Source organism: Plectrocnemia conspersa, unplaced genomic scaffold, assembly GCF_051122295.1.
Source record: "Plectrocnemia conspersa isolate PC_06_02 unplaced genomic scaffold, ASM5112229v1 ptg000012l, whole genome shotgun sequence".
NCBI classification, from domain to species: domain Eukaryota; kingdom Metazoa; phylum Arthropoda; class Insecta; order Trichoptera; family Polycentropodidae; genus Plectrocnemia; species Plectrocnemia conspersa.
In genome coordinates, this window is record NW_028277176.1 from 354197 (window position 1) to 378187 (window position 23991).

The 23991-nt window shown below is 32.8% G+C and overlaps 1 protein-coding gene across 1 annotated transcript in view; it reads left to right on the plus strand.

Annotated features, from left to right (window-relative positions):
- Window positions 1-23991, plus strand: part of Sema2a (Semaphorin 2a) — a 175773-nt gene that overhangs the window by 39873 nt on the left and 111909 nt on the right. The window contains exon 2 of the mRNA XM_088199387.1: window positions 16112-16286. Within this exon, the coding sequence (XP_088055513.1) occupies window positions 16199-16286 (88 nt within the window). The 5' untranslated portion in view covers window positions 16112-16198. The remainder of the gene's footprint in view (window positions 1-16111; window positions 16287-23991) is intronic.

Genomic DNA, 23991 nt, shown 5'->3' on the forward strand with positions numbered 1-23991 from the left:
GGCATAGGGCGATACATTAGGTCCATCTTGCTCGGCCGGCAAACAGTTAAAAACGATCAAAGGCTCTCAACATTTTATTTAACTACTAAATATTAGCCAGTAGTGACACATCAATAGGACCATTCAATGCAAAGTATTAATTTTTAGTGCAAAATATTTATTCAAAGTGACATAATTTATTTAAAGTTCAATATATTTGTTGAATGTTGAATAATTTATTTTTCGTGCAAACGAAAATTATTTTTCGTAGTGAAAACGATTAAAAAAAATAATATTACATTTTATATTTACATGTGTAATTCTTTCAGTGTGCATATAAAATAATAAAAGTGATGACTCCATAGTTCAGTGATTATTGCGCTTACAAAAATTGCGAACACAAATTTATTTTCATTATCACGAGCAATTTTTTGCTATATAATTTCATCACATAGCCAACAACGTAATATTTTACCAAGTAACATATACAATTGCTAACAAAAAAATTACGTAATCAAAAAGTGCAAACACGAAAATTTGACACAGTGAAAATTCCGAATATAGTTGATTACGCACACAAAAATTAGGCACATTACTTAAATAATATTGAAATTTAATATCAATATACATACATTATATTTATCATGTTTAGGTATATAAATAAGTATATATTTAAAATTAAAATTAATATTTTTTTTAAATATATATTTACATAAATGAATACTTAAATATAATAAATATTATGTATTGATATTAAATTTAATTATTATTAAATTATTGTGCTGAATTTTCGTGTACGTAATCATCTATATTCGGAATTTTCGCGTTTGTGTTCGCAATTATTTTTTGTTTATTAATCACCGAATTGTGATGTAGTAGAATTTTTGAGAAGTATGCTAAAGATGCAACTTTTTTGCAACTTATATGGACGCACAATCACTACAATCTCATGAGTGCTACGCGAATATTTATTACTCAGAAATTATTTATTTTACTGCATAGACTTTAGCGGCGTTACGAGAAAGCTAACTTTTTTTTTTGAAAAAAAAACAGTCGAGTTTTTCGATTAATTTCCGGAATGTCGAGTATGACCAAACTAAGGGTAGTTCTCCACCCCGCGAATAAATTAACACGAAGCGAATAAACAAGGCGAATGAAAAAAGTTATTATTTAAAGAGAGGGCGCGAGCTCATTATCGCACAGGATCGTGATAGCAATTTGAATGGACCGACCCTTTTCGCATTTGCATTCAATCTCTGCTTCTCTTTTTAATTCCGTCTATCTGCGATTCGATTATCGGCGGCTCTTTGCGGCCGACGCGTCCGGAGAGCGTTTCGATAAACGCGATATGCAACGCTGCGCCCTAAAATGGCTCTGCGCCAAATCACTCTTTGCCCTCTCGTTGACGTTTATGATTGCGCATTTCAATCAATCCCGCCGAATGTCGGGCATGGGCTTTTTAATAATTCCCATCGTCGTTTATGCATGGCGATCTGATTGAACCTGACAAAAACTTAAACAAGCGACCTGTCCCTATCACCGCGCAAGTTGCGCCTTTGCCGCTGTCGCGTTCGAGTGCCTAATATGGCGACTTCTTTTCCAATTTAATCAAAATAAATTATATAAGTTTAATAATTTTTATTTAAATCCGATAATATTTATTTTATTTTAATCGTTCATACATTATAGTTTTCGTGCAATCCATGTTTAATAGTATTCTTAAAAAATATATTGTAGGTTAAGTCTGAATAAATTATCAACTACAGCAATTTCCCTTTGAATATCTAATTCACACATTGCCGTTATAGGGGTAAAAAATTATTAATATTATTATTTTTATATCCCCCTCCGTTTTCCCTTACGATCGTTTATTGCAACTAGGAAAAACACAATGATCTTAAATTTGATATATAGCTAGGCGAAACGCAGTGATCCGCGAAACACGCGATCCCCAATTACGAACGATTAAAAACAACCCTAATCGGAGCATACTCTAATTACGAATTCCTCGGAAGCGCTTGGCTGTGAACTTATTATTTTCAACGTAGCCCCTAATTGCAGCAATAATAGAACCGGAGTGACCGTAAGAGCGAGAACGGAATAAAGGTGCGAGGCTTAACAAGTCTGTTAATTAAGCCTCGGGGACCCGTCGCAAATTCACCTGCTCCTACACTGTGTCTGCATATGCGAGTCGGGCGGAAACGGGAAAAAAGCAGCAACGCTTTGATGAAAAGTCTGAATTTGCGGCTCATCTTTTGCATCTGTATCTCTCAGACTCGTTGCGATTCCGATCGCGCGATGGACTATTTTGCACTATTCAGCCCTTTGAACCTTTGTAAACTTATTTGCGAGGGTGGCTCGCTTTGATCGCGCGTCCGAATGCAAAAAAAATAATTCGCCTCTATCTATACCGCTCGATGAACGTTTCGCTAAAGCCGATTCCGCGAATCCGTTCCTATTTAAATTATATATATATATATATATATATATATATATATATATATATATATATATATATATATATATATATATATATATATATATATATATATATATATATATATATATATATATATATATATATATATATATATATATATATATATATATATATATATATATATATATATATATATGGCCTCAAAGAAATAATCAAAGCAGCGAGAAATAGAAATATGTACTGTTGTTTTCCTAACTAGGAATGCATTATAAAGAGATTAAAAGCAGCACTTATTATACATATAATTTTCAGAAAAAGCTCAGTACTTATTTAACTATAAACACTTTTAAATTTATGGACAAAATTTTGAGCACTCCTTTCGTAGTCGGTATCGAAATTTCTATGCTCAAACATTTACCAGTTATTCTAATGAGTTTTAAAGACCCCAGTATATGCACTAATATTATAGATCTATAATTAAATTAACAAAAGAATAAAATAAATTTTATTTTATTTTCATATTTAGCATTGGTATATGCTGAACGACGACGAACGGCGGTACGCTCTCGGCAATATTCGAGCGGGGGCCGCCTACTGTTTTCACGAACAATAAAAGATTTTGAAAATTTATTTCAGTAAATTGGATTGCGTCTTTATTTATATTAAATATAATTATATCTATATTTATAAACTTTTTCAAATACTATGGACAAAATTTTGAGTACTTCTTTCGTAGTTGGTATCGAAATTTCTTTGTTCAAACATTTACCAGTTATTCTAATAAGCTTTGAAGACGACAGTATATGAACTAATATTATAGATATATATATATAAATTAACAAAATAATAAAATATATTTTTTTTTATTACATGTTGAACGACGACGAACGGTAGTACGCTCTCAGAAGTAATTCTATTATTTTCACGAGCTATAAAAGTTTGTAAAAAATATTTCATTAAATGAGGCAACATAAACATCCCTCGAAAATCAGAGGGGTGGTGTTGTAACAAGGAAGAAGCGCAATGCATGCAATGCAAAGCAATGCAGGTAAGTCGACGAGAGAACTTCTCGTGCGCTCGAGAGAAATACTAATGAAACTCTGATAAATAACGTAGTACTACGGGGGGTGGATCAAAGGCCGTCAAAAGCTGAGTGCCCGCCCATTGGGTTGGACTCGTAGGGTTCAAGTACTGATAACGGCAGATGCTATATCTATAAATTTCAGAAAAAGCTCAGAGCATATTTAACTATAAACATTTTTTTAATTAATGAACAAAATTTTGCGTACTCCTTTCGTAGTCGGTATCGAAATTTCTTTGCTCGAACATTTACTAGTTATTCTAACGAGTATATGAACTAATATTATAGATATATAAAATTAAATTAACGTCTTTTAAAAAAAACAAAATTTTATTTTATTTTTTTATTATATGTTGACCGACGACAAACGGCGGTACGCTCTCGGCAGTAGACGAGCGGGGACCGCCTACTGTTTTCACGAGCTATAAAAGTCTGTGAAAATTTATTTCAGTAAATGAGATTGCGTCTTTATTTATAATAAATATTATTATATCTATAATTTTCAGAAAAAGCTCAGAACATATTTAACTATAAACGTTTTTAAATTCATAAACAAAATTTATAACACTCCTTTCGTTATCAGTATTGAAATTTTTTTGTTCAAACATTTACTAGTTATATGAATTAATATTATATATAGTATATTAATTAAATTAACGAAATAATAAAATAAATTCCGATAAATTTTAACGCGGTAAAAATAGTTTTAAAAACAAATCTAGGGCAATCTGAAGCTTAAAGTCGCATTTTTATTACATTGTGCGAGTTTGATATTTTAATGCTCAGAATTATAATTATAATGCATTTGTAATGTCATCTTGAGTTTGGAAAAAACGTTACCGGCTTCAAGATCAAAAATATTTGAAAATATACGTTAACTTTTAACAAGAAACGCCTATCCCATTTGAGAATTAACCTGTTTCGTGCCACGGTAAATTTTGTAGCACACGACCACAGTTCCAGCTATTTTTAGAATTCAAAATAAAATATATGTTAACTCTTGCAACCCATAAGTAGCCTATGCAATTTACAGCTCTTAAAAATTAAATTGCTACGGTTGTCACAACAAAACAATATTGAATTAATTTTTGTATTATGAACAAAAGAACATTTTTACTCAAATTCAAAAAATACGTATTTATAAAATATAAATATTTTTTTCTATAAAATATATTTTGAGGAGAACATTTAAATCAATTCGAATCATATGTTTATCACATGAGATGATTCTTTTAACCGTTTAAACGCCAGCGACTTTATTACGAGTCACCAGTTATTCTTTTAACGCGTCTGTATCTCTTTCTTTAAATAAATATAAAATACTTGGTTTACTGAATAATGAAGCTAGTACAATAATATTTAATAATTAATAAAAAATAATTTTTAAATAATTCGTAAACTTGTCTTAAAAATTAATTTGTTAAAAAAAATAATGATCAAAGGACGCAACGGTTTCGTGTCAAATGTATTTGCTTCCAAATACTACTCTCGCATTCTGCGATTCGTTAATCGATTAATTTCTTTAACTATTTAAAAGTGTTATACTTTATGTAATAAATACATTAATAAGTATTTCATAGTCTATCGCCACATATAGGGGTACATAAATATGAATTAAAAAATAAAACCAATCTTGATAGTTGTATAGGACGCTAACTAGCATCTAGCGAAATCGGTCTAATTGGATTCCGCGTCTGATTGCGGCCGTCGAATGTTGGGGTGCCATATGTCGCGGGTTTATTATGACGGATGCTCCCGTCGGTGATTTATCGCCGGGAGTAAATAAGCTAGATGCCTCGGGGAGCGCCTGTCTGTGTGTCTGAATTTATGTTTATTAGGCCGTGTTCCCGTTTTAATTTGTACGAGAGCACCCCGACGAAGAAAACCCTCCGCGAAGGTGCGAAACGCTCGCCGACTGAAACAATGGCAGTTACGCTTTTGTCCGTCGCGTCGGAATAATGCTCCGACTCCAATCCGAAGATTGAACAAGTTAAACGCGAGGGCGCGAATTGTCACTTTTTCGCGGTGAGAATAAAAGCGGCGGCGGCGCATAACTTACGGATCGGCCGCGTTGTGTCGTAGGTGTCGCGGAGAGGCCCCTTCAGCCGCCGCGCCCTCTCATCTCCGTCCCTCTCCGTGACGCCTTCCTTTCAGGGGTGTGCTGCGAAATTATACATAAATTATAAATCTCTCAGGCTAACTCGTTTTATGACGTTTGAAAGAATAATGAGCTCGTTTTCGATGTAATGACATTTGAATGAATATTAGCAACTGTTTTTATGGAGCTAATTACTCAATTTTAATAATCAATTTTTTGCTGTAAGTAGGCTTTCAATAAGCGATTACCTATCAGTGTCATGAAATGTCACACAACACTTCAATGAATATTTTCTAGAAAAGCCTTCCTTGACTATGGACCTTGGTATAACGTTTGAGAAGCACTAGAATTCAGTCTGCATATTTCTGAGACACAAATCATATGGATAAAGAACTTGAGTAAAGCGCGCTACTTTGGCATTGCACAATATTTTGGTATTGTGCACTCTTTATGATGCCCTAGTCCGCACCATACTAGAAACTGGCGCCATTGAGTTATTTTGCGTTTTCGTCCACATTTATGTCGTTGTGTCGTAGGGTTGCTGTTAAAGTGCTAACATTTTTTTTATTCTCATCACTGATTGATGAGACACGTTGATTTTTTGTGCTATTTCTCAATAAATATGATTTTCTTCACCAAGTAAACTACAAATTGCAATTTTTAATTCAGCAAAAATATTTTTTATTTGAGCCGTTTTATAAAAATCACTGTTTTACACAAAAAATATTTATTAAATTACCAATTACGAACAATTAAATATGCGTAATAGTTAAGTAATTTTTATTAAAAATGTTTTGACAGAACCACAAATTGCTGCACACTGAATACAGTCTCCTTTGTTCAATCTGTAATTGTATCTTATTCCAAACCTTTTGGATACACATATAAATTATTTTTTTATTAAAAATCATCGCCTACTAACGCTATTTTAAGGCACAAAATTTATTTCCTACAATAGTTTTTGCAAAATATCAAAATATGTGTAATGTCCAATTATTTTGTAACATCCCTGTACTAGTGAAAATATAATTTAATTTATAGCATACTAGTAAAACTTTTCCATACGTAGTAATATATACATTTATATATTTATCGTTATTTATGTACATACATACGATGTGAGCAACTAGTAGCGCCAAAAACATTTTTACTAGTAGATATATATCTACTAGCGAAAATATATTTTAATTAATAAGAACTTTATGCTGCTTTAAAATGTATGTAAAACGCAATTTGACAGGTGTATAGCTACTTTTTATACTTTGCGTACACCACTGCCGTTACTAAAACTTGGGCCCTACGAGTCCAACCCTATGGGCGGGCACCCAGATTTTGACGGCTGGATGAGTGGGACCCACCCCCTGTAGTACTACATATTTCTCATGAGCGTACTCTATTTGACAGTTGCGAAACGTACATTTGGTACCTAACATAATTAATATTCTATATAGTTTTAAAACTGCCCCCCTCCTGGATGTTTCTGATTTTAGACTAAAACTCTCGGGTTATCCCTCTAAGAGAAAAAAATCAGTCATAAATCTATCTAAAAAATATTATTTTAAATATTGTAGTGAAATTATATTGAAAGACTTTTCACCGGTAGATATATTTTTTTACCAGTGAAATATAAATTATCTGACAGGTATCAATAAAATTAAATGATTTCAACTGTTCCATACGTAGTAATATATACATTTACGTACTTATCGTTATTTATTTACATGCGATGTATAAATGTTACAGTGAATGTGTGTTTTTCAGTAATAGTTATACTTTCACAAGTGAAGTACAAATACATTTTTGCCAGTAAATATATATTTCTACTAGCAAAAATATAATTTAATTGATAAGCACTAGTGAAATTATAAACTACTCTAAATTGTCTATGAAACTCAATTTGACAGTTGCGAAACGTCCATTTGCTGTTTGTTCTGAAACTAATTATAGTTTTAGAACTTTCATTAGGCAAAGTCAAGTCCAAAATAAAAACTAAGCCAACTCATCTCTCATGGGAAAATAAGCAGAAGAATTACAGAGACGTCGCGTCTCGCATATTGCTCCATTGTTTATCTACTTTTCGATATTACACTATAGATTGAAATATTATAGCTATCCTTATCAATATTATTACAGACTTCTAATATAAGAATACTGGTCAAAGTGTAATCAAACTGAATTTGGGTCAATAGGAGAGCGCAAAAACAATTATCACTTCTCAGAAGTCAAAAATTCACGTCAAAAGCAATAAAACGAGTGGTTTTTGTTCGATTATAACACAGCTTGGCAAAGTTACTCTAAACTGAAATATCCATACAAATGTACGTAAAACGTGCGACAGCCCTGAAAGTCGTCGGCGGCACTCGTAATAGGCAATGTATGCGCGCACTGAAGACGCTCCTTTTCACTTCGGGAGTGCTGCTTTAGAAGTAGAAAAAATGTGTTACAAAAGCGAAAATTAATTAAAAGCGCCCGCGCCCCGTCCGATTGGTTTTACGATCGGCGAAGGAAAAACCGTAAACCGCTCGTTTGCATACGCAAACTTTATAACCCCTTTTACGAGCTCGTCTCGTCTCCCCTCAGGTGCCGAAACTCTTTAATTAACACTACTCCTCCTGACGGACGAACGCACGCCGTATAGGACGCCGCTTAGAATAGACGATTCAGAGGAAAGAAAAATAAGTTTCAGGACCTCAATTATCGTTAAGGTCGCGCTGTAATTAAACGGGAGGACAAAGGGAGCGTTTCGCGGGAAAGCCCTTTCGGGAAATCGCATCGGCCGAGATCCGGAAACAAATAAGCCATTCTTCACTGTCGCCGGATAATTGAAAGACGCTCAAAGGGAATAATTTGTCCCGAATATCTTCGTCGATTCCGCAAAAAACGCTTTGGCAAAATAAAAACACACCAACTCGCCGATCCGTCGAGACTCTCTCGCTAATTAGAAAAGTCCTTTAAAACGAAATACCTCTCGAATAATTTCCTTCAATTGTACCTTATTCAGTTTTTCTTAACAATTCACTTCTCTCGACACATTTGCGCAATATCAGTGGTAGATATATGCTATTTTCTATTTTGAGGTATTTTCAATAATATTAATTCTATTGCTTCATCCCTACGATATATGAGCCATTGATTTTGAAAGTGGGGCAATTCCATTTTGTTCAAAAAAAAGAGTTAGCGCTTATTTTCATTATAAATAATCTTAAATTTCTGTTTTTAATCAGTTCATAATATCTATAAATAGCAGTGTAAATTTTTTACTACTAATTTAATTGGTCAATAATATTAATTGTTTGTTGATTTTGAAAGTGAGGCAAGTCCACTCAAAATAAAATAATTTTAAATAAAAACTGAAAAGCGTGCTATGTTAGTTAGTTTCCATAGTTACAAGTAAACAAAATTTTAACAGAAAAGTACAAGAGTACAAGAGGAGAATGCGACCGAGAAATTACAGGGGAACTTAAATGGTATTTAGATACCAAAAAAGCAAAAAAAAAATTTAATACACATTTAATATATCTAAAGAAAAGTGGACCGTGCTCTCAATGCAACAATATTTTACAGAAGATTTTCGCGGTAGAATGGAAGATTCCTCCAGGAAAACCAATGAGGTAGAAGTAAAACGCGCGAAGGAACACATTAACAGTGTTCCTCAATCAGTTCTCACAATCCAAGTAGAAAGTATTTAAACTTTGAATTAAAAATAATAAAAATGTACAATTTATACGTTGATAAATGTAAGGAAAATAACTCAAGTTATGTTAATGAGAAAATTTATGAGAATATTTTTAAGAAAGAATTTAATTTGCACTTTCATCATCAACGTAATAACACGTGAAACAAATCTGATGAAGCAATATAAACTTAATTTAAATGATGCTGAATTAGTTATAAAATCTTTACAAGAAGATAAAGCACTATTTGGTTTTATACTATAAACGAAACATGTGTGTATTAAATCAATGTTTCACAATTTACATGATGATGTAATTTATATGTATATCTGGGATGAATCAACTTCATCCAGAGGATCACAAGAATTGGCTTTTTGTTGCTTAAAACATATACAAAATGTGAGATAAAACAGAAAAACAACGAATCAAGTGTTAATGTAAAGATCTGGAACCATTGATATGTGTTCTTCAACCTTTAAAGCAATATGTGTTTTGACATTTTATGATTATAATTGAATTTGAAGTTGTTTTTATCGTAGTCTTTGATACGCGAGATTATTGTTAGTGTGGTTACACGAAATATTTTTTGCTATGAAAATGACAATGTTTTTTGCTTGATGGTATTTGAAGGCTAATATCCACTTTTTTAAGATAAGTATAAAAAATGTGTATTATATATTATTTTTATAGTTTAATTTTGGATGACTTTCATCTTAGAAAAAAATAGTATTACTTTTGTTAAACCAAACCGGATGGCTGATTATTTGTTTGTCTGTTAAGATTATATTTTTTTCGGCAAGTGCGCTCTGTTTATTTAAAATTGGTCTAAGAGTCGCAATAGCAGTAAGCACTTTAGAGCGAAATATAAAAATATTTTTAATAAATTTAAGCTTAGATTCCAGGTCAGAGTCGGATTTAAATAAAAAGAGACTCAAGAGACGAGAAAAATTAAATGAAAGTAAACATTGTAAATAATACAAAGTACAGGAGAATAGTAATTTAAATTATAATCCTAACAAAATACTAAATAGCTTAAGATGGGATTGTCGTGTTTCAGAGATTAATGCAATCTCTAACCTTCATATATTTTTTAAATACGTATCATATCGACTAGGCAGTGTCACACTTTTAGTTTAAATCTTATGTTATAATAAAAATACATGGTAAAATAAAGAAGTTCGATCATTAAATATTAATAGAGTAGATAAAAAAAATGTTTGTCTAAGATTATCACTTTCATTGCATAAAATGCTCACTGCATTTCTTTAATTCATTCTTATGTATTGAAAAATAACTCCTGAACAGTTGGTCACTATTAAGCTAAAAGTATTTGCAAATCTGGGAAGGCCATTTGATTTTTTCCCTTGTATATAATTGGATCGCATATATATAAAAGTGCAAAAGTTTATATGAAAGCGTACTCAGAATAAGTCAACATATTCTGGGTATGCTATCATCAACAGTTCAACATCATGCTGAATTTCTTACTTTGTTAATGTCAGATTCCCCAGTAAGGAAAATGTCACTAAAATCAATAGGAGTCCATTAAGTAGCAGAATATTATAAACTCGTTACTCGATCAGTTTCATGAAATATTTAATACATTTAGAATCCTGGAACAGACAATTAAAATAATTAAATGTCTTCAGTATAAAATTAAATGGTTCACGATGGATTCAAATTGATAATTTGAAAATGCATCTTTCAGAATTTCATGGCGGTATCTGGGTACAAGAGTATGTCGACTTGAGGCGCAAACTCAAGAATCTGAAAATAAATCTTAGAGAGATTAAAAAAGAGTGCCACTATGAACAAAATAAAAAAAAGCTTGCTTGGAACCGATTACAAGACACTTTTAGCACTCTGAAAATTCTAGCGATGACTTTTGAAAATTATCATGTCATACCTCGTCGAAAGCTTTTTCTATATCTAACAACTAGAGACACTATTAATTTAATGTCGAGTTCTTTTGCATAAACCGAACAAATGACATAGCTTAATAAATATTTTTTGGCATAGATTCGAATTTATTTTTTTATATAGATTTTTATTGAGGCAGAACCCAAAAAAATCTGGTTCAGAATCAGTCAACGTCATTTCAGATTTTTCCAAGTGAGGGGGAAGGGGAAAAAGTTTGCCAGTCAGTGGACATTTTTTAATATTTTAATTTAATTTAAATTCATAGTATTTCATTAAATGACAAGCATTTTTTTGACCAAATTCAAGAGGGGGTGGGCCCCAATCCTTCACATTTAAATGACGTCCTTGAATAAATCAAAGCAATAAAATTTAAAAAATGCTATTTTTTCTTTAACGTACCATAAATACATTATAAATAATAATAAATAAGTAACAAATTAAAAAAATATGGAAAATACGTAAAATTAACTCACTACTAGGTGTAACTAATAAATGTGTAAGAATTAACTAACTACTTTAAGGGCTAATAACAAATAAATAGAAACATAAATATGTGTAGTATTTACCTGTTCTGGTACGACAGCATGCGGTTGGAAGAAGATAGCGCCGATTCCGACGGCGCGTTGTTAACGTTCTTGTTGCCCTTAAACGACATACAAATCGATATTTTAATTTTGATATCATAATGATTTTGTTTTATTTACACTAAAAAAAAAAGAATTTAAAAAATATATTTTGCAAAGATCTCACCTCGTAGTAGGGCAAATCCAAAAACACCAAGATAAATTTTGCTAATTGTATGGCAGTACTCGTATAAAATGACGTTTAATTATAGGAAACGAGGATGTTTGAGAGGATGTTTTTTCCAGCAGCTTTGTCCGCCTTTCGCCTCCGCAAAGCCGATTGTTTCCTTGGAGGCTTCGGAATAACGAGCGTGAGCGAGATAGTCGGAAAAGCCGCAAATCCGGCTCGTAAATTTGAATGCGAGGTGACGTTTTTTCGCGCCGCCAGGTGTCGAGTTCTAATATCGTATCGGGTTACCTGGGGTAAAAAGAGACGCACACGAAAACATGTTAAACATCGAAACTTGTCGCCGTCGATCTCATCAACGCGCCGACTCGGTCGGTCGTCAACCTTTTCTTACATTCTTACCTAGATGTATTTATTAACGGAGGTCCTTTGATGAAATCTCGCGCTCCCTTCGACCCTTAATAGGGTTTCTTCTCCGACGTTAATTGAGGAAATTTCAACGAAAAAATACTAAGAAACAAGCCGCAAAGTATACACAACGTTAACCGTTTATACCGTAATTATATAAGCCCTGAAATACCAGTATCACATATAAACGACGAAAATGTAACCACACTTTTCACTGCATTGAAAATATGATACATAGATTTTTCCGTTAGACTATGTGAATCTGTGATCTATCGATTTTCTTTGTTATCATAGAAACCTAGATTGAAGTTTGTTTTCGTTTCTATGGTGAAGTTACCGTTGAGCGTTCAGATAAAAATAACGTTTTTTTTTGCTTTCAAAAAGTGTTTTCATATACGATCTATATTCTCGGCTATTTTTAAAGTTTCTCCGTGAAAATATTTGTGTTAATTAGAGATATTGTGATTCCATAAGTGTTCTTGCGTGAGGATTTATAACATTCGCTGTGTTTCAGGTACAATACGTTAATATGGGTGAATATTTATAATTGATTATCTATATATTCCATTCGTGACTAACAGGACCATGTAAAACATATTTAATAACCAGTTTTTTATGATAGAATGAAGCTTCTCGTTTATGGTTAAATTGGTGAATTAAAAGCGTTAACGACCAGTTTGATCCGAATTCCCGAAAATACATAAGCAGACCATTGTCTGAATTTGTCTTTTGGAGTTTCAAGATAAGTGACTTTGCACATTGGATTTAGTTTCTTGTTTATTTCGTTTTACATGTATTTGTAATTTTGGCTTTAGTTTTCATTTATAAATATGTGAGCTATCATAGTTATTTTATAAATATTTTAAGATTCCTTCAGTAGAATCGTTAATATTATTTGACTCAATTCAGATCGTTCAGAAACACCTAAATGGTGCATTTCTTAATCAATTTCATATTTTAGCTCAATAGTGAAATTAAAACCCTTTTAAGTACAGATATTCTTGCATAATCTAATTCATTAGAGATGTGGTTCACTTCTTGCAATTCAATGTCTTGGTTTTTAATGTGACGTTTTCAATTAGTAATATAGTTTATTCGCTGCCACAAAAAAATAAATGAGCTAAAAACGCGATACAAAATATAAATAAACAGTATACTCTCGATTTTCCGAGCTAATGCTGGGAAGTAATAACGTATAATTAAAAAACATAAATAATCCAAACTATTAATTTTTAATTTCTTTTAAAATATTTATTTATTAAGAAAATCTGTTTGCTTTTAAGAATTTTTCAAATATATTCGAATCCCCTTTAATCAATGTTGTCCGGTAAAGTTTCAATAAAAGACAGTTAAGAACGGTATTTAAAGGGGGGGCAGGTCAGAAAATGTTACTTAATTAAATACTATAAATCTTAATGAAATCGAAATATTAAAAAACATTATTCTATTATTAAATTTCGGTAATTTATTTTATATATTTAAAAAAATATTATTTTGCTTTTGAGGAATTGTATTTATTACAAATCAAGGGCTGTCCCCCCCCCTTCCCCTCCTGAAAAATGCTAAAATTACGTTCCTGATATTTTTTTAAATATGGCAGTTAAGAGAAATCAAATCGGAATTCATTTTCACCGGTACATACATATTATATATTTTTACCAGAGAAAATATAATTTATCTGGAAGGTACCAGTAAAATTGTATGATTTAAGCATTTTCAAATGTAGTAATACATACATGTACAAATGTTACAGTGAATGTATATTTTTCAGTGTCAATTTATATTTTCACTAGTAAAGTCCAACTACATTTTTATCAGTCAATATATATTTCGACCATCAAAAATATAATTTAACTGATAAACGCTAGTGAAATTATATGCGGCTATATAATTTCTATGAAACTCAATTTGATAGTTGTGAAACGTGCATTAGCTGTTAAAACCCAAACCTAACCTACATTAATTAACCAAACCCATCTTGACCTAATGGAAGTTTAAAAGAAACTAATTATAATTTTAGGACTTTCATAAGGCCAAATCCAAATTACAAACTAAGCCAACATGTTAGTGTAAGCCAACAAAATATGGTAGCTATTGATATTATTATTAGTTAAAGTGTATTCAAACTGAATTTTGGTCAATAGGAGGACGAAAAAACACTTATCACTTCTCAGAAGTCAAAAATTCACGTCAAAAGTAATAAATCATTTTATCTAATTTATTACACATATCTAATATTATTACATAATAATTAAAATGGGGCAAAATAATACTATTATTTTTTTTTTATGTTTATACTTTGTTATTTTTTATCTAGGATAATATACTTATTTTTTTTAATATGTAATCTACAATTACTTCTAAATATTTTATATTATCAACTATTTTAGACATATCACTTACCTTCTTATCTTCAAAATCTTTACCTGCGATGAACCAAGTGTTACTGTTTTAACTCTCGACCAAGATTATGCTATTTCATGTATAGCATCCAATGTTGTCATATTTTTCTAAAAATTAGTTAAGCCATAATCTTTCTCAGTAAAAAATTAAGATGCCTAGCACATTAAGACCGTCGTTTTTATTCGGATGAGAAGGAACATTATTACTTAATAATATTTCTCTCTGTGGCAATCCTTTATTTTAATTTTAAAATCTCACACCTCAGAAACTCATTTGCTTTTGACCAAATTTTTGAAGTTCTCTTTATCCATCTGTGCTCCTTTTATATTTTAATAATCAAGAGGATTTTATTTTAGTCCCTTAAATGATCTAGTTGTTGTTGCTTTTCCAATCACCAAAAGCTCCTTTTTATTAGTTCAAAATATTACTGTAATACATTTTTAAATGATTTCAAAATTTGAAGTTATTTAAAAAAAACATTTTTAAACACAGATAATCCGTAAACCGCCAAAACTAAAAATGTGTATATTTAAAAAATATTTTTTTGCGATTATGCCTTAATGACTTTTTTTTAGCAGCGGTTCTTCTTTAGATCTTATTCAAAAACTGCATTTATTTAAACAATATGCAACATTAAATCTATCTCATATTTCTGTATGGAAAGTGACGACGCTCGAAATTGTATAAAAATCGCGCGCCACGCGAAGAGTGATTCGAGAAAAATGATTTGATCTATTTCGGCACCGCTCGCTTACCGCGTAAAATCGGCAAAACCGAATAACCTCCCGCTAACGATTCTTAAGCCGAATGTATTAGGAGCACGTGTATGTAGAGATATCTTAATTTTAATTTGCTTCTCTTAGGGGAGGGGAGCAAAGCGCACATTTATAAGCTTTGGTTTTAATGGTTCAGTTTGTTAGATGTGACATGTTTAAATAAGCTGTTGATTTTGAGGAGATTGAAAGTATCCAATAATAGGCAATTTTTGCCCAGTGGCATCACTTGCAAAATTTAGATTTCATGATATTTTTTAATTTGAAAAATCTTTATCACAGAGTCGTTTCTTTATCGAAGGCTCTCTAGCGAACGAAAAACTTACACGCAATACAACTATAAATTGAAGATCTCATAGGATTAGTCAAACGTATTTTTAGTACAAAGAGTTTTTAGCACAGTATGAAAATGATTTATTACAAGTAACCGAAGAAAGTTTTGTAGCATTCGCGTATCGATCAAACAAAATACCGAACTGTCGAGCCGCACCCCACGAAAAAGCAACGCAAACTTTCGACCGTTAACGTGTAATCTCGCCTTCGCAAAAGTAAGTATATCTATACTAATTTCTTTATTCGTTGCAGGATACGGAATGGCGCCGCTGCGCTCGTACAACAAGAGAAAGAAACTCGTCTAGAGCTATAGCGGTGCGATAAAAACAATTGGCGAAGATGGCGTCGAAGCGCCTACTGCTGATCTTCGCCGCGATCTTCATCAAAGTGAAGACCATCCAGATCGCGATCGAGCCTTTGCCGGAGGGTGAGTAGATCTGATAGTCTCCTAGTCCCCGGATAATCCTCCCGTTCAACAATTTTCATCTCGATGGAAGCCTAGAAAATTCGGTTTACAATTTTCGATATTCCATCTTCTCGGTTATGTTTCTCGACAAAAAAAATATATTATAAATTTCGACAATTCTCGATAATCTACATCTTAGTTTGAATGTTTACCGATAGCAATTAAATACTAAAAACGAATCGAAAGTGAAATTTGAAACCCAAAAAGTTAGGCGTCCGGTATTTGCACCCACTCACTAGCTGCGGTACCTCGCGTTAGTTAGAAACCGACAGCTATTTAAGTTGATAATTCTATATATTTACACAATTATATGAAATCTTAATTAAAATTAAATATTAAATAATTATTTTTGTGATAAATAAATATTTATTTTTGTAATAAATATTAAATATTTATTTTGTGATGTCTTCCACCTTCTGCTTTTGTCTGTGACCAAATGTCGCAGTTTTTATAATGTTGGTTCGAGACAGCTCTAGTGAATCACAAATGTTCGCGAAATAAATATACAATAAAATAATAAAAATACTAGTCAGATGCCCATCCCAGCGATCGTTAACCATGTACGTAACCACGTATTGTCTATCGCGCATCCTTTCCACACAAAGTGTATTTATTCCGGTGATGATGATCCATGAAAATTGTTTATTCTCGAGATATAGACCCTTTGTTTTCCTTGCTTTTAAGACGTGATAGTTTCTCTTTTCGTTCGTTCAAAATGGTCGTTATATTGGCCTGTAAGTTATAACAACTTGTGCAGGTATTTGAAATCTTTACTACATCCTATACATTTTGTAATTATATTTAAAAAAATACGAATATTTTTACTCGTTTTCGAAAAAATCTCAGTCAGAAAGCTTCGGATGAGTCGGAAAAGCGTCAAGGAAAGAAACCGAGGACAAAGGCGGCGAGTTTGCTCATTTGTTTTCCGGTCACAGTGTGACGCGTCGCGGACGGGATTTTGGGCTCAAAGGACTTTTTCCCACTATGCGCGTAGCTACTTTCGGGCAAAAGGATAAATTGAAAGGCGTCCCTCGCCTCGATGTAATTATTTCAACGGGTTAAGATTATAAAAGCAGATAAAAATCCAATTATAAGTCTAGAGCCCCGTCTTAATTATCCTAGGCCTAAATATTACGTCTTCGCCGCTAATTTCCCAGCGACTACTATATTTTATATTAGAAAACTTTGCACGTAAATCACGCTCGGCCTTTGCGTATTGTTCACTGGCTTTAGTTTTTTGAAAGCCACTCCTGTCTAATTTCCCCTCGCTCCCGGAGACGACCTTTAACGGCTACTTCGCGTACGAGCGCTAAGCCCCAAATTTCTACCTGAAAATATACCTTTCATATTTTCCCCAAACTGACGGGGAAAAAATCAGGGACGTCGTTTGAGGAATGGCAGGTAGAAACGTGTGCCCCCCCCCTCCCTTAAATTAGGGCAAATAAATGCATGTCATTAAATGAAATATTATGAATCTTAATATAATCGACATATTATATTAAAAAAAAACGATTATCCCTCAATTCATAAAATAAATTTAAATAAACAATATGATTCTGTAAATGAGGCAAGTCTATATTATTTAAAGATGGAAATATTATTTTATCGAAAATCTCTGGTCTATCCCATTTTGGAGTTTTATAATTCAATTTATACAGCGCATTTCTTAAAACTCGTATCCAGAAGATTTTCAGCCAGTTGGCCGTTGAACCATTAATATTTTTGGTACTTTTTAAAATTGCCTCCTCCAGAGGTTTCGTTTTTAAAAAAATTATATTTTTATTATATTAAATTTAATCTTTAAATATTTTCTATTTCGATTTAAGACCTTGTGTAATGGATTTCCGATTGAGGAAAAATGTGTTCCTTGGCGCGTCTTACTTCTTCCTCATTGGATTTCCTTGAGAAACCTTTCATTCTACTAGGAAAATCTTCTTCAAAATTTTTTTTGTATTGAGAGATATATTAAATGTGTCTAAAAAAAATTTTTGCGTACTAAATTTTTTGCTTCTTTGCTATCTAAATAATATTTTAAACTACATGTCCTTTGCGTTCCCCTCTAATTTCTCCGTAGCATTCCTCTTTTAACACACTTCTCTGTAAAAACCATTAGTCTGTAAGACACCAAAATTTCATTACCTTGTAACTATGGAAACTAACTATAATAGCACGCTATTCAATTTTAATTAAAATTATTTTATTTTGAGTGGACTTGCCTCACTTTCAAAATCAACAAACAAATCATTGACTAACAAATATTACACTGTTCTTTATAGATATGATTGTGAATTGAATAAAAACAGAAATTTCAAGATAATTTTTAATGAAAATTAGAAATTATCTTAAAACTCTTTTTTTTAACGAAATGGATTTGCACCACTTTCAAAATCAATGGCTCATATTAAAAATTAGTGGTTGTTTTTTTTTAATATTTCGATTTTACAAAAAATCAAGTATTTTATAATTATTATTTTAGCTAATTGATATTTTTAAGCAATGGTCCTTACCTGTCTCCTCCCCCTAAATGCCTTCTCCGATAAGTAATATCAGGGATAATAGTGTTTTAGGGAGCGTAGCCTTAGGGGTGGTTGACTTCGCGGCTAATGAGACTCTTCGGTGAATCCTATTAGATTGTTTATTAAGTTATAATTACAATTTTTACTATGGACGATTACTGCGTGACGTTTCTCGCGATGAAGGTGTGCAGGTGATGATGCCTCAGGGCTCTGTGGCTGCGTGCGGCGAGTGTCAGGTGTGATCTTTAGGTTCATCGGTGAGGGCGCGTGGCTGGTTCCTCCGGATGACTGCTGGTAGATCTTGGCTCTCTGGTGGTTTGTGCCCGTCTCTGCTGTCTCCAAGCAGTCTGCGTTGCTGGCTCTCTGCTTGTCTGGGCCTCCGATCGTCTCTTGATCGTCTGCCCTCTCCTCGCCAGAGTCCGGACTTATATCCTTTAGGGGGATGCATGCTACCGTCCGTACTGTTTTGTCACAAAAGGGATTCTCTTAACGACCCGTGTTGTGTGGTCAGTTAATTAATGAACGTTTTTCGTCACGGTCGTTAACAATGAGACAATCGCCCTTCTAAATGTGCCTATATGTGTGGTCGCCACAGTGTCCACAAACAAAAGATATCAGATCCGACGAATGTAACGAAATAGCGTGCACCTAAAAAACCTCGTTGAATACAATATAAAAACGCGTACTCGTAATATCATTGCAGAGCGAGCAGGTAGCGTAGCCATTATTATCAGACTTCTCCAACAAAATTCACTCTTTTCAAATGGCCATAGAATCTAAATCATACGCTGATTAAATACATTAAAATATGTTTCTTCCTAAATCATTTAAATAGGTCAAAAAATCAAGGACGTCGTACTCCTTTCCTCTCATCTGTGTAATATGAGCCAGAACGATGCCATACTTATTCACTTCTATTCAGAACTTCCACTTGAGTCTTTTCTTGTTCGTGATATAAATTTGGATCCTTTACAATCGATGCAAAATCTAATATATTGTGATTCATATTTCTTGTTACTTTTTCCTCTAAAAATCAATGTTCCAAAATTAGGTCAACATAATTCATGTTTATGCCTAGGCGTTTGAACTTTGAAGTCCCTGTTTAAAGAAAAGTCGACCCACCTGACACCCATTGCACTGGAATGACTCGAAATTTCATCGTCTAGGTACTTAAAAAGTGGAGTCCGAATTCGCCGTTAAACAGAGTCGAAAGCCTCCGCGTCGTTACGTATCTTAGGTCGGTCGGAAATCGGGTTAGTTCGGAAACGAGGCCGGGAAAAACGGATTGTCTAAAATAATTTCGCTGGAACGCATCCAAAACGACCTTATTTATTATGTTTACAATTGAATGGACCGGAAATGAATTACACCCGAGCTTTATTGCAATATTTAGCGCTCTTGGTCTCTGCCCAATTCATAAAATAAAAACGTCCAAAATTTATTCATTTAATTTAATGCGAGGTTTTACTATCGATTCTTTCTCTCGGACATTGAGAGCAGAATAACCTAGACTATCAAACTTTGATGATATTTTAAATAAATACTAGAATTGGCTCAAAAGAGCAACGAGTCTCCATAGATTTTTACAATTTTAAATCGGAAATTATGTTCTCAAATAAACGCAATAAAAACAAGTAATTTTTAACATCACATTAAAGTTACAACAAATACTATGTATCGTCTATCTTAATCGATTATAAAAATAAAGTAGGTTATTAATTAAAATAACATGATTTTATATGCAATAATATGCAGCTGAAAACAGTACGTTTACATACATTTAATTTTAGATCGCTCGTTTATCAGGACAAAACTGATCGTTATTTTTGATGGACTGACTAATGTCGCAGAAGACATACGCGTAGTAAAAAAGTTGCAATGATAAGTTCCGAGTATGTTTTTTAGATTCGACTCGAGTCATTACGACGTCGCTCCCCTGTAATCTGTCTTATCGGCGCCGATCTATAATTAGTCGTAAGGAGGCGTCGAAAAATAAGTTGCGAGAGTAATCCGGTCGGGAAAGCAAGCTCGGGAACCTAAGCCGCGGGGAAAATCACTTAATCCTCGGTTAATTACAGTAACATCATCGCAAATGTTATGGGATTATCGCGTCAGACACTCGTCTTTGAGAGGTACGCAGGGGTGAGCATCCCTATCTGTTCTCCCCGCATACATCGCTGCAAAAAACGGTCCATTGTGTGACACATTTCGGCAAATCATGTTACCTGCCCGATTTCGCGTACGTCTCCACTAATGGCGATTGTTCCGTCCTGCACCGCTGCAATCGATATATCTTATTCTATTCTGCTCAATTTATATTATACCTACGCGAACGTCAAAGGAAAAGCCGCATTTAACGAGACACGCGTTCGCTTCGGTTCCGGCTTACCTATTATACAATATATTCTCTCTATTAATTATTGGAGAATTTTACGGTGCATTTTTGTCCGTAGGTACACCGAACAGGCGCGCGCGTGGGAGGGGTTAAACCTATTATTTACAAATAGTACAACGTATCCGTATGGCTCCGCAGCCAGCTCTCGTCTCTCTTTTAGAACTGCAATAAACTAATAAAACGATCGATTCCAGCTTTTTATTATGGAAAATATTGCCTTTTATTACCTACTTATTGCTCTTCTTCAAAATTCTATACATCTTGTAAATTAGCTTAACCCTTTGGACGCGTTAATCAAAAATAATATTAAATGTTTTTTTTTTTTTTTAAAACTGCAAGTTTTATCTTGATACTGTGTTTAAATGTTCTGATTTTTATTTATTTAAAATGATATTTTATGTTTATTCAGAAAAAAAGTTTTTTCTTGAAGAGTATTTTTTTTACTGATTTTTTCGTAAAGAGATAAAAAAATCAATTGGGTGACTAGTCGATTTCCGCGTTCAAAGGGTTAATACAGCTTTGCACAGTTTTATATACAGAAATCTATTCAATGGCGAAAGCAATTTTTAATAAATTAAAATTAACTATTCCACATACTAGCAAAATAAACGTTTAAAACATTAACGCCGTCTTACGTATGATTATTTTCATCAACTCTCGACTTATCTTTAGCAGTGAAAATTTATTTTAGCGCTCTCTCATTTGATAAAATTTAATTTTTAATGCATTTCCTCTGATTATCACATCTCGGTAGCCGCAAAATCATGACGGCATGATTTTGGTACAGTGAATCGCGCCGTTACTGTAATAGTGTAAACGATCAGTCGGCGTGAAACCGTACAAAAATTCACTTACTTAATAAAAAGCCTTCCAATATAGCTCTTAATGATTTCTAGGCAGTTAACTGAACACTACTGAGGTGGTTTTCGAATTCCTTGTCCTGTAATATTTCGCGTATTTGTGGCCTAACAAAAATAGCTTTTTTGTACTTTGCTTCTAAAATTTTGTCATAAAATATTAAAAACCAGTGCCATTTTTGTCGAGCGTTTTCACAAAAATTTTCATGAGACCAAGCTTAATGTATAAAGGTGGTAAGATTTTTTTTTTTAATTTACAAGTGGCTTAAATTCAATATTGTCTTTTCCATGCACAAATTCTGTTCTCTGGGGCCCACTTTATTATTTTATAACGTTCATGTGTTGCTTTGCTATACAGTGGCGTAGCTATAAGGGGGCGGGCCGCCCCGGGTGGCACTTGCTTGGGGGCGGCATATTCGCGATGGGATCGACTAATGTGGTTCTTAGCCCTGAATGCACTAAAACATATATAAATCCACAAATAACAATAGCTTAATAATTACCAATTTATTATTTAAAAAAATGCTGATTTTATGACCCTGCAAAAAATGTATGGGCATACTGACATACTGTTTCTTTCATATTGACCGCATGATATATTGGAATCGATGGTTTTTTATTACCATTGTGGAGCAAATCTACTTTTAGATGAATCTAGGAACAGACGCCAATCACCTGAATCATAATCTTCGTTCATTTTTTGGAATAGTCCACGTATATCTTTGCAATAACAAACGCTATCCATCATATCGAAATAAACAGTTAGGTTTTCATTTTTTTTCTTAAAGTAGAAATCCTATTTTCTGTTGAAAGTATCAACAAAATAATTTTTTCCTTAATAATAAACTTCTGATCAAACTCCTCAGAATATATTTGAACGCCTTTTTTCAAGGGGTTGCTAATGAATAATCGTTTGAATAAAATTTCTTACAATAATCATTTATGATCTTTTCTGTGTCAACAAATATTTTATTTTACTGAAAACCCAAAAGTATAAAACGCTGGCATATATGTATACATATTTTTGGGTAATAATATCTCATTGAAAAGTGTAAAACAGTATTTTAAATGCCACGAAAACGGCTACCCTCTCCACGGGGAATCGAACTGGAGTTTCATCCCCGTGCACTTCCTAATTTAATTTTTTAGCAAACTAACTCACTAGGGTGCTAGTAACAATGGCGGAATTAACATGATAAAATCCGACAATGAGCAATGTTTGTCTTGGATAATTTCGAGCCAAATTGAATGTGTACATGAACTGTTTTGCCCCTCTATATCTTGCAACACGAATGTATGTTATAATATTACAAAGAACGAGACTTGCAACAAAGATGAGATGTTATTTATATGTCGTGTATGTAGTGTATTTTAACCCTTTGAAGTCCTTTGTCCTCACGTATCTGTTTTTAATGGCAGCTCATATGTTTTTTCTTTAGTTATTTAAAATTAATTTTTATAAAATCATAAAGATTAAATATCAATAAAAAAACATGCTAATTAAAAATTTAGTAATAAATAAATATAATTTTATTTTTTTTAATTAATTTAATATTATTTATAGTATAAATATGTAATTTAACTTATAAAGTTAATTCTGCTAAATTAAAATTTATTTCATAGAAAGATTAAAATTATTTTTTGAATATATTCATTCAAAGTGACTAAGACTGGGGCAATGCTTATTAAAAAACTTTGGACTACAATGGGTTAATTATTGTATATTTATGGCAAAAAGTGCGATGTGGTATGAAGGAGATGAATAAAAAACGAGTTGTTCGATGACAACATAATCCGAATGAGAAGAGGCGGGCGTCGAGTAAAAAAGTGGATATAATGACTCAATTCGTCGTTCCGAGAAGGACGGTTGTCGATCACTGGCGTTCGCCTTCGGGCCG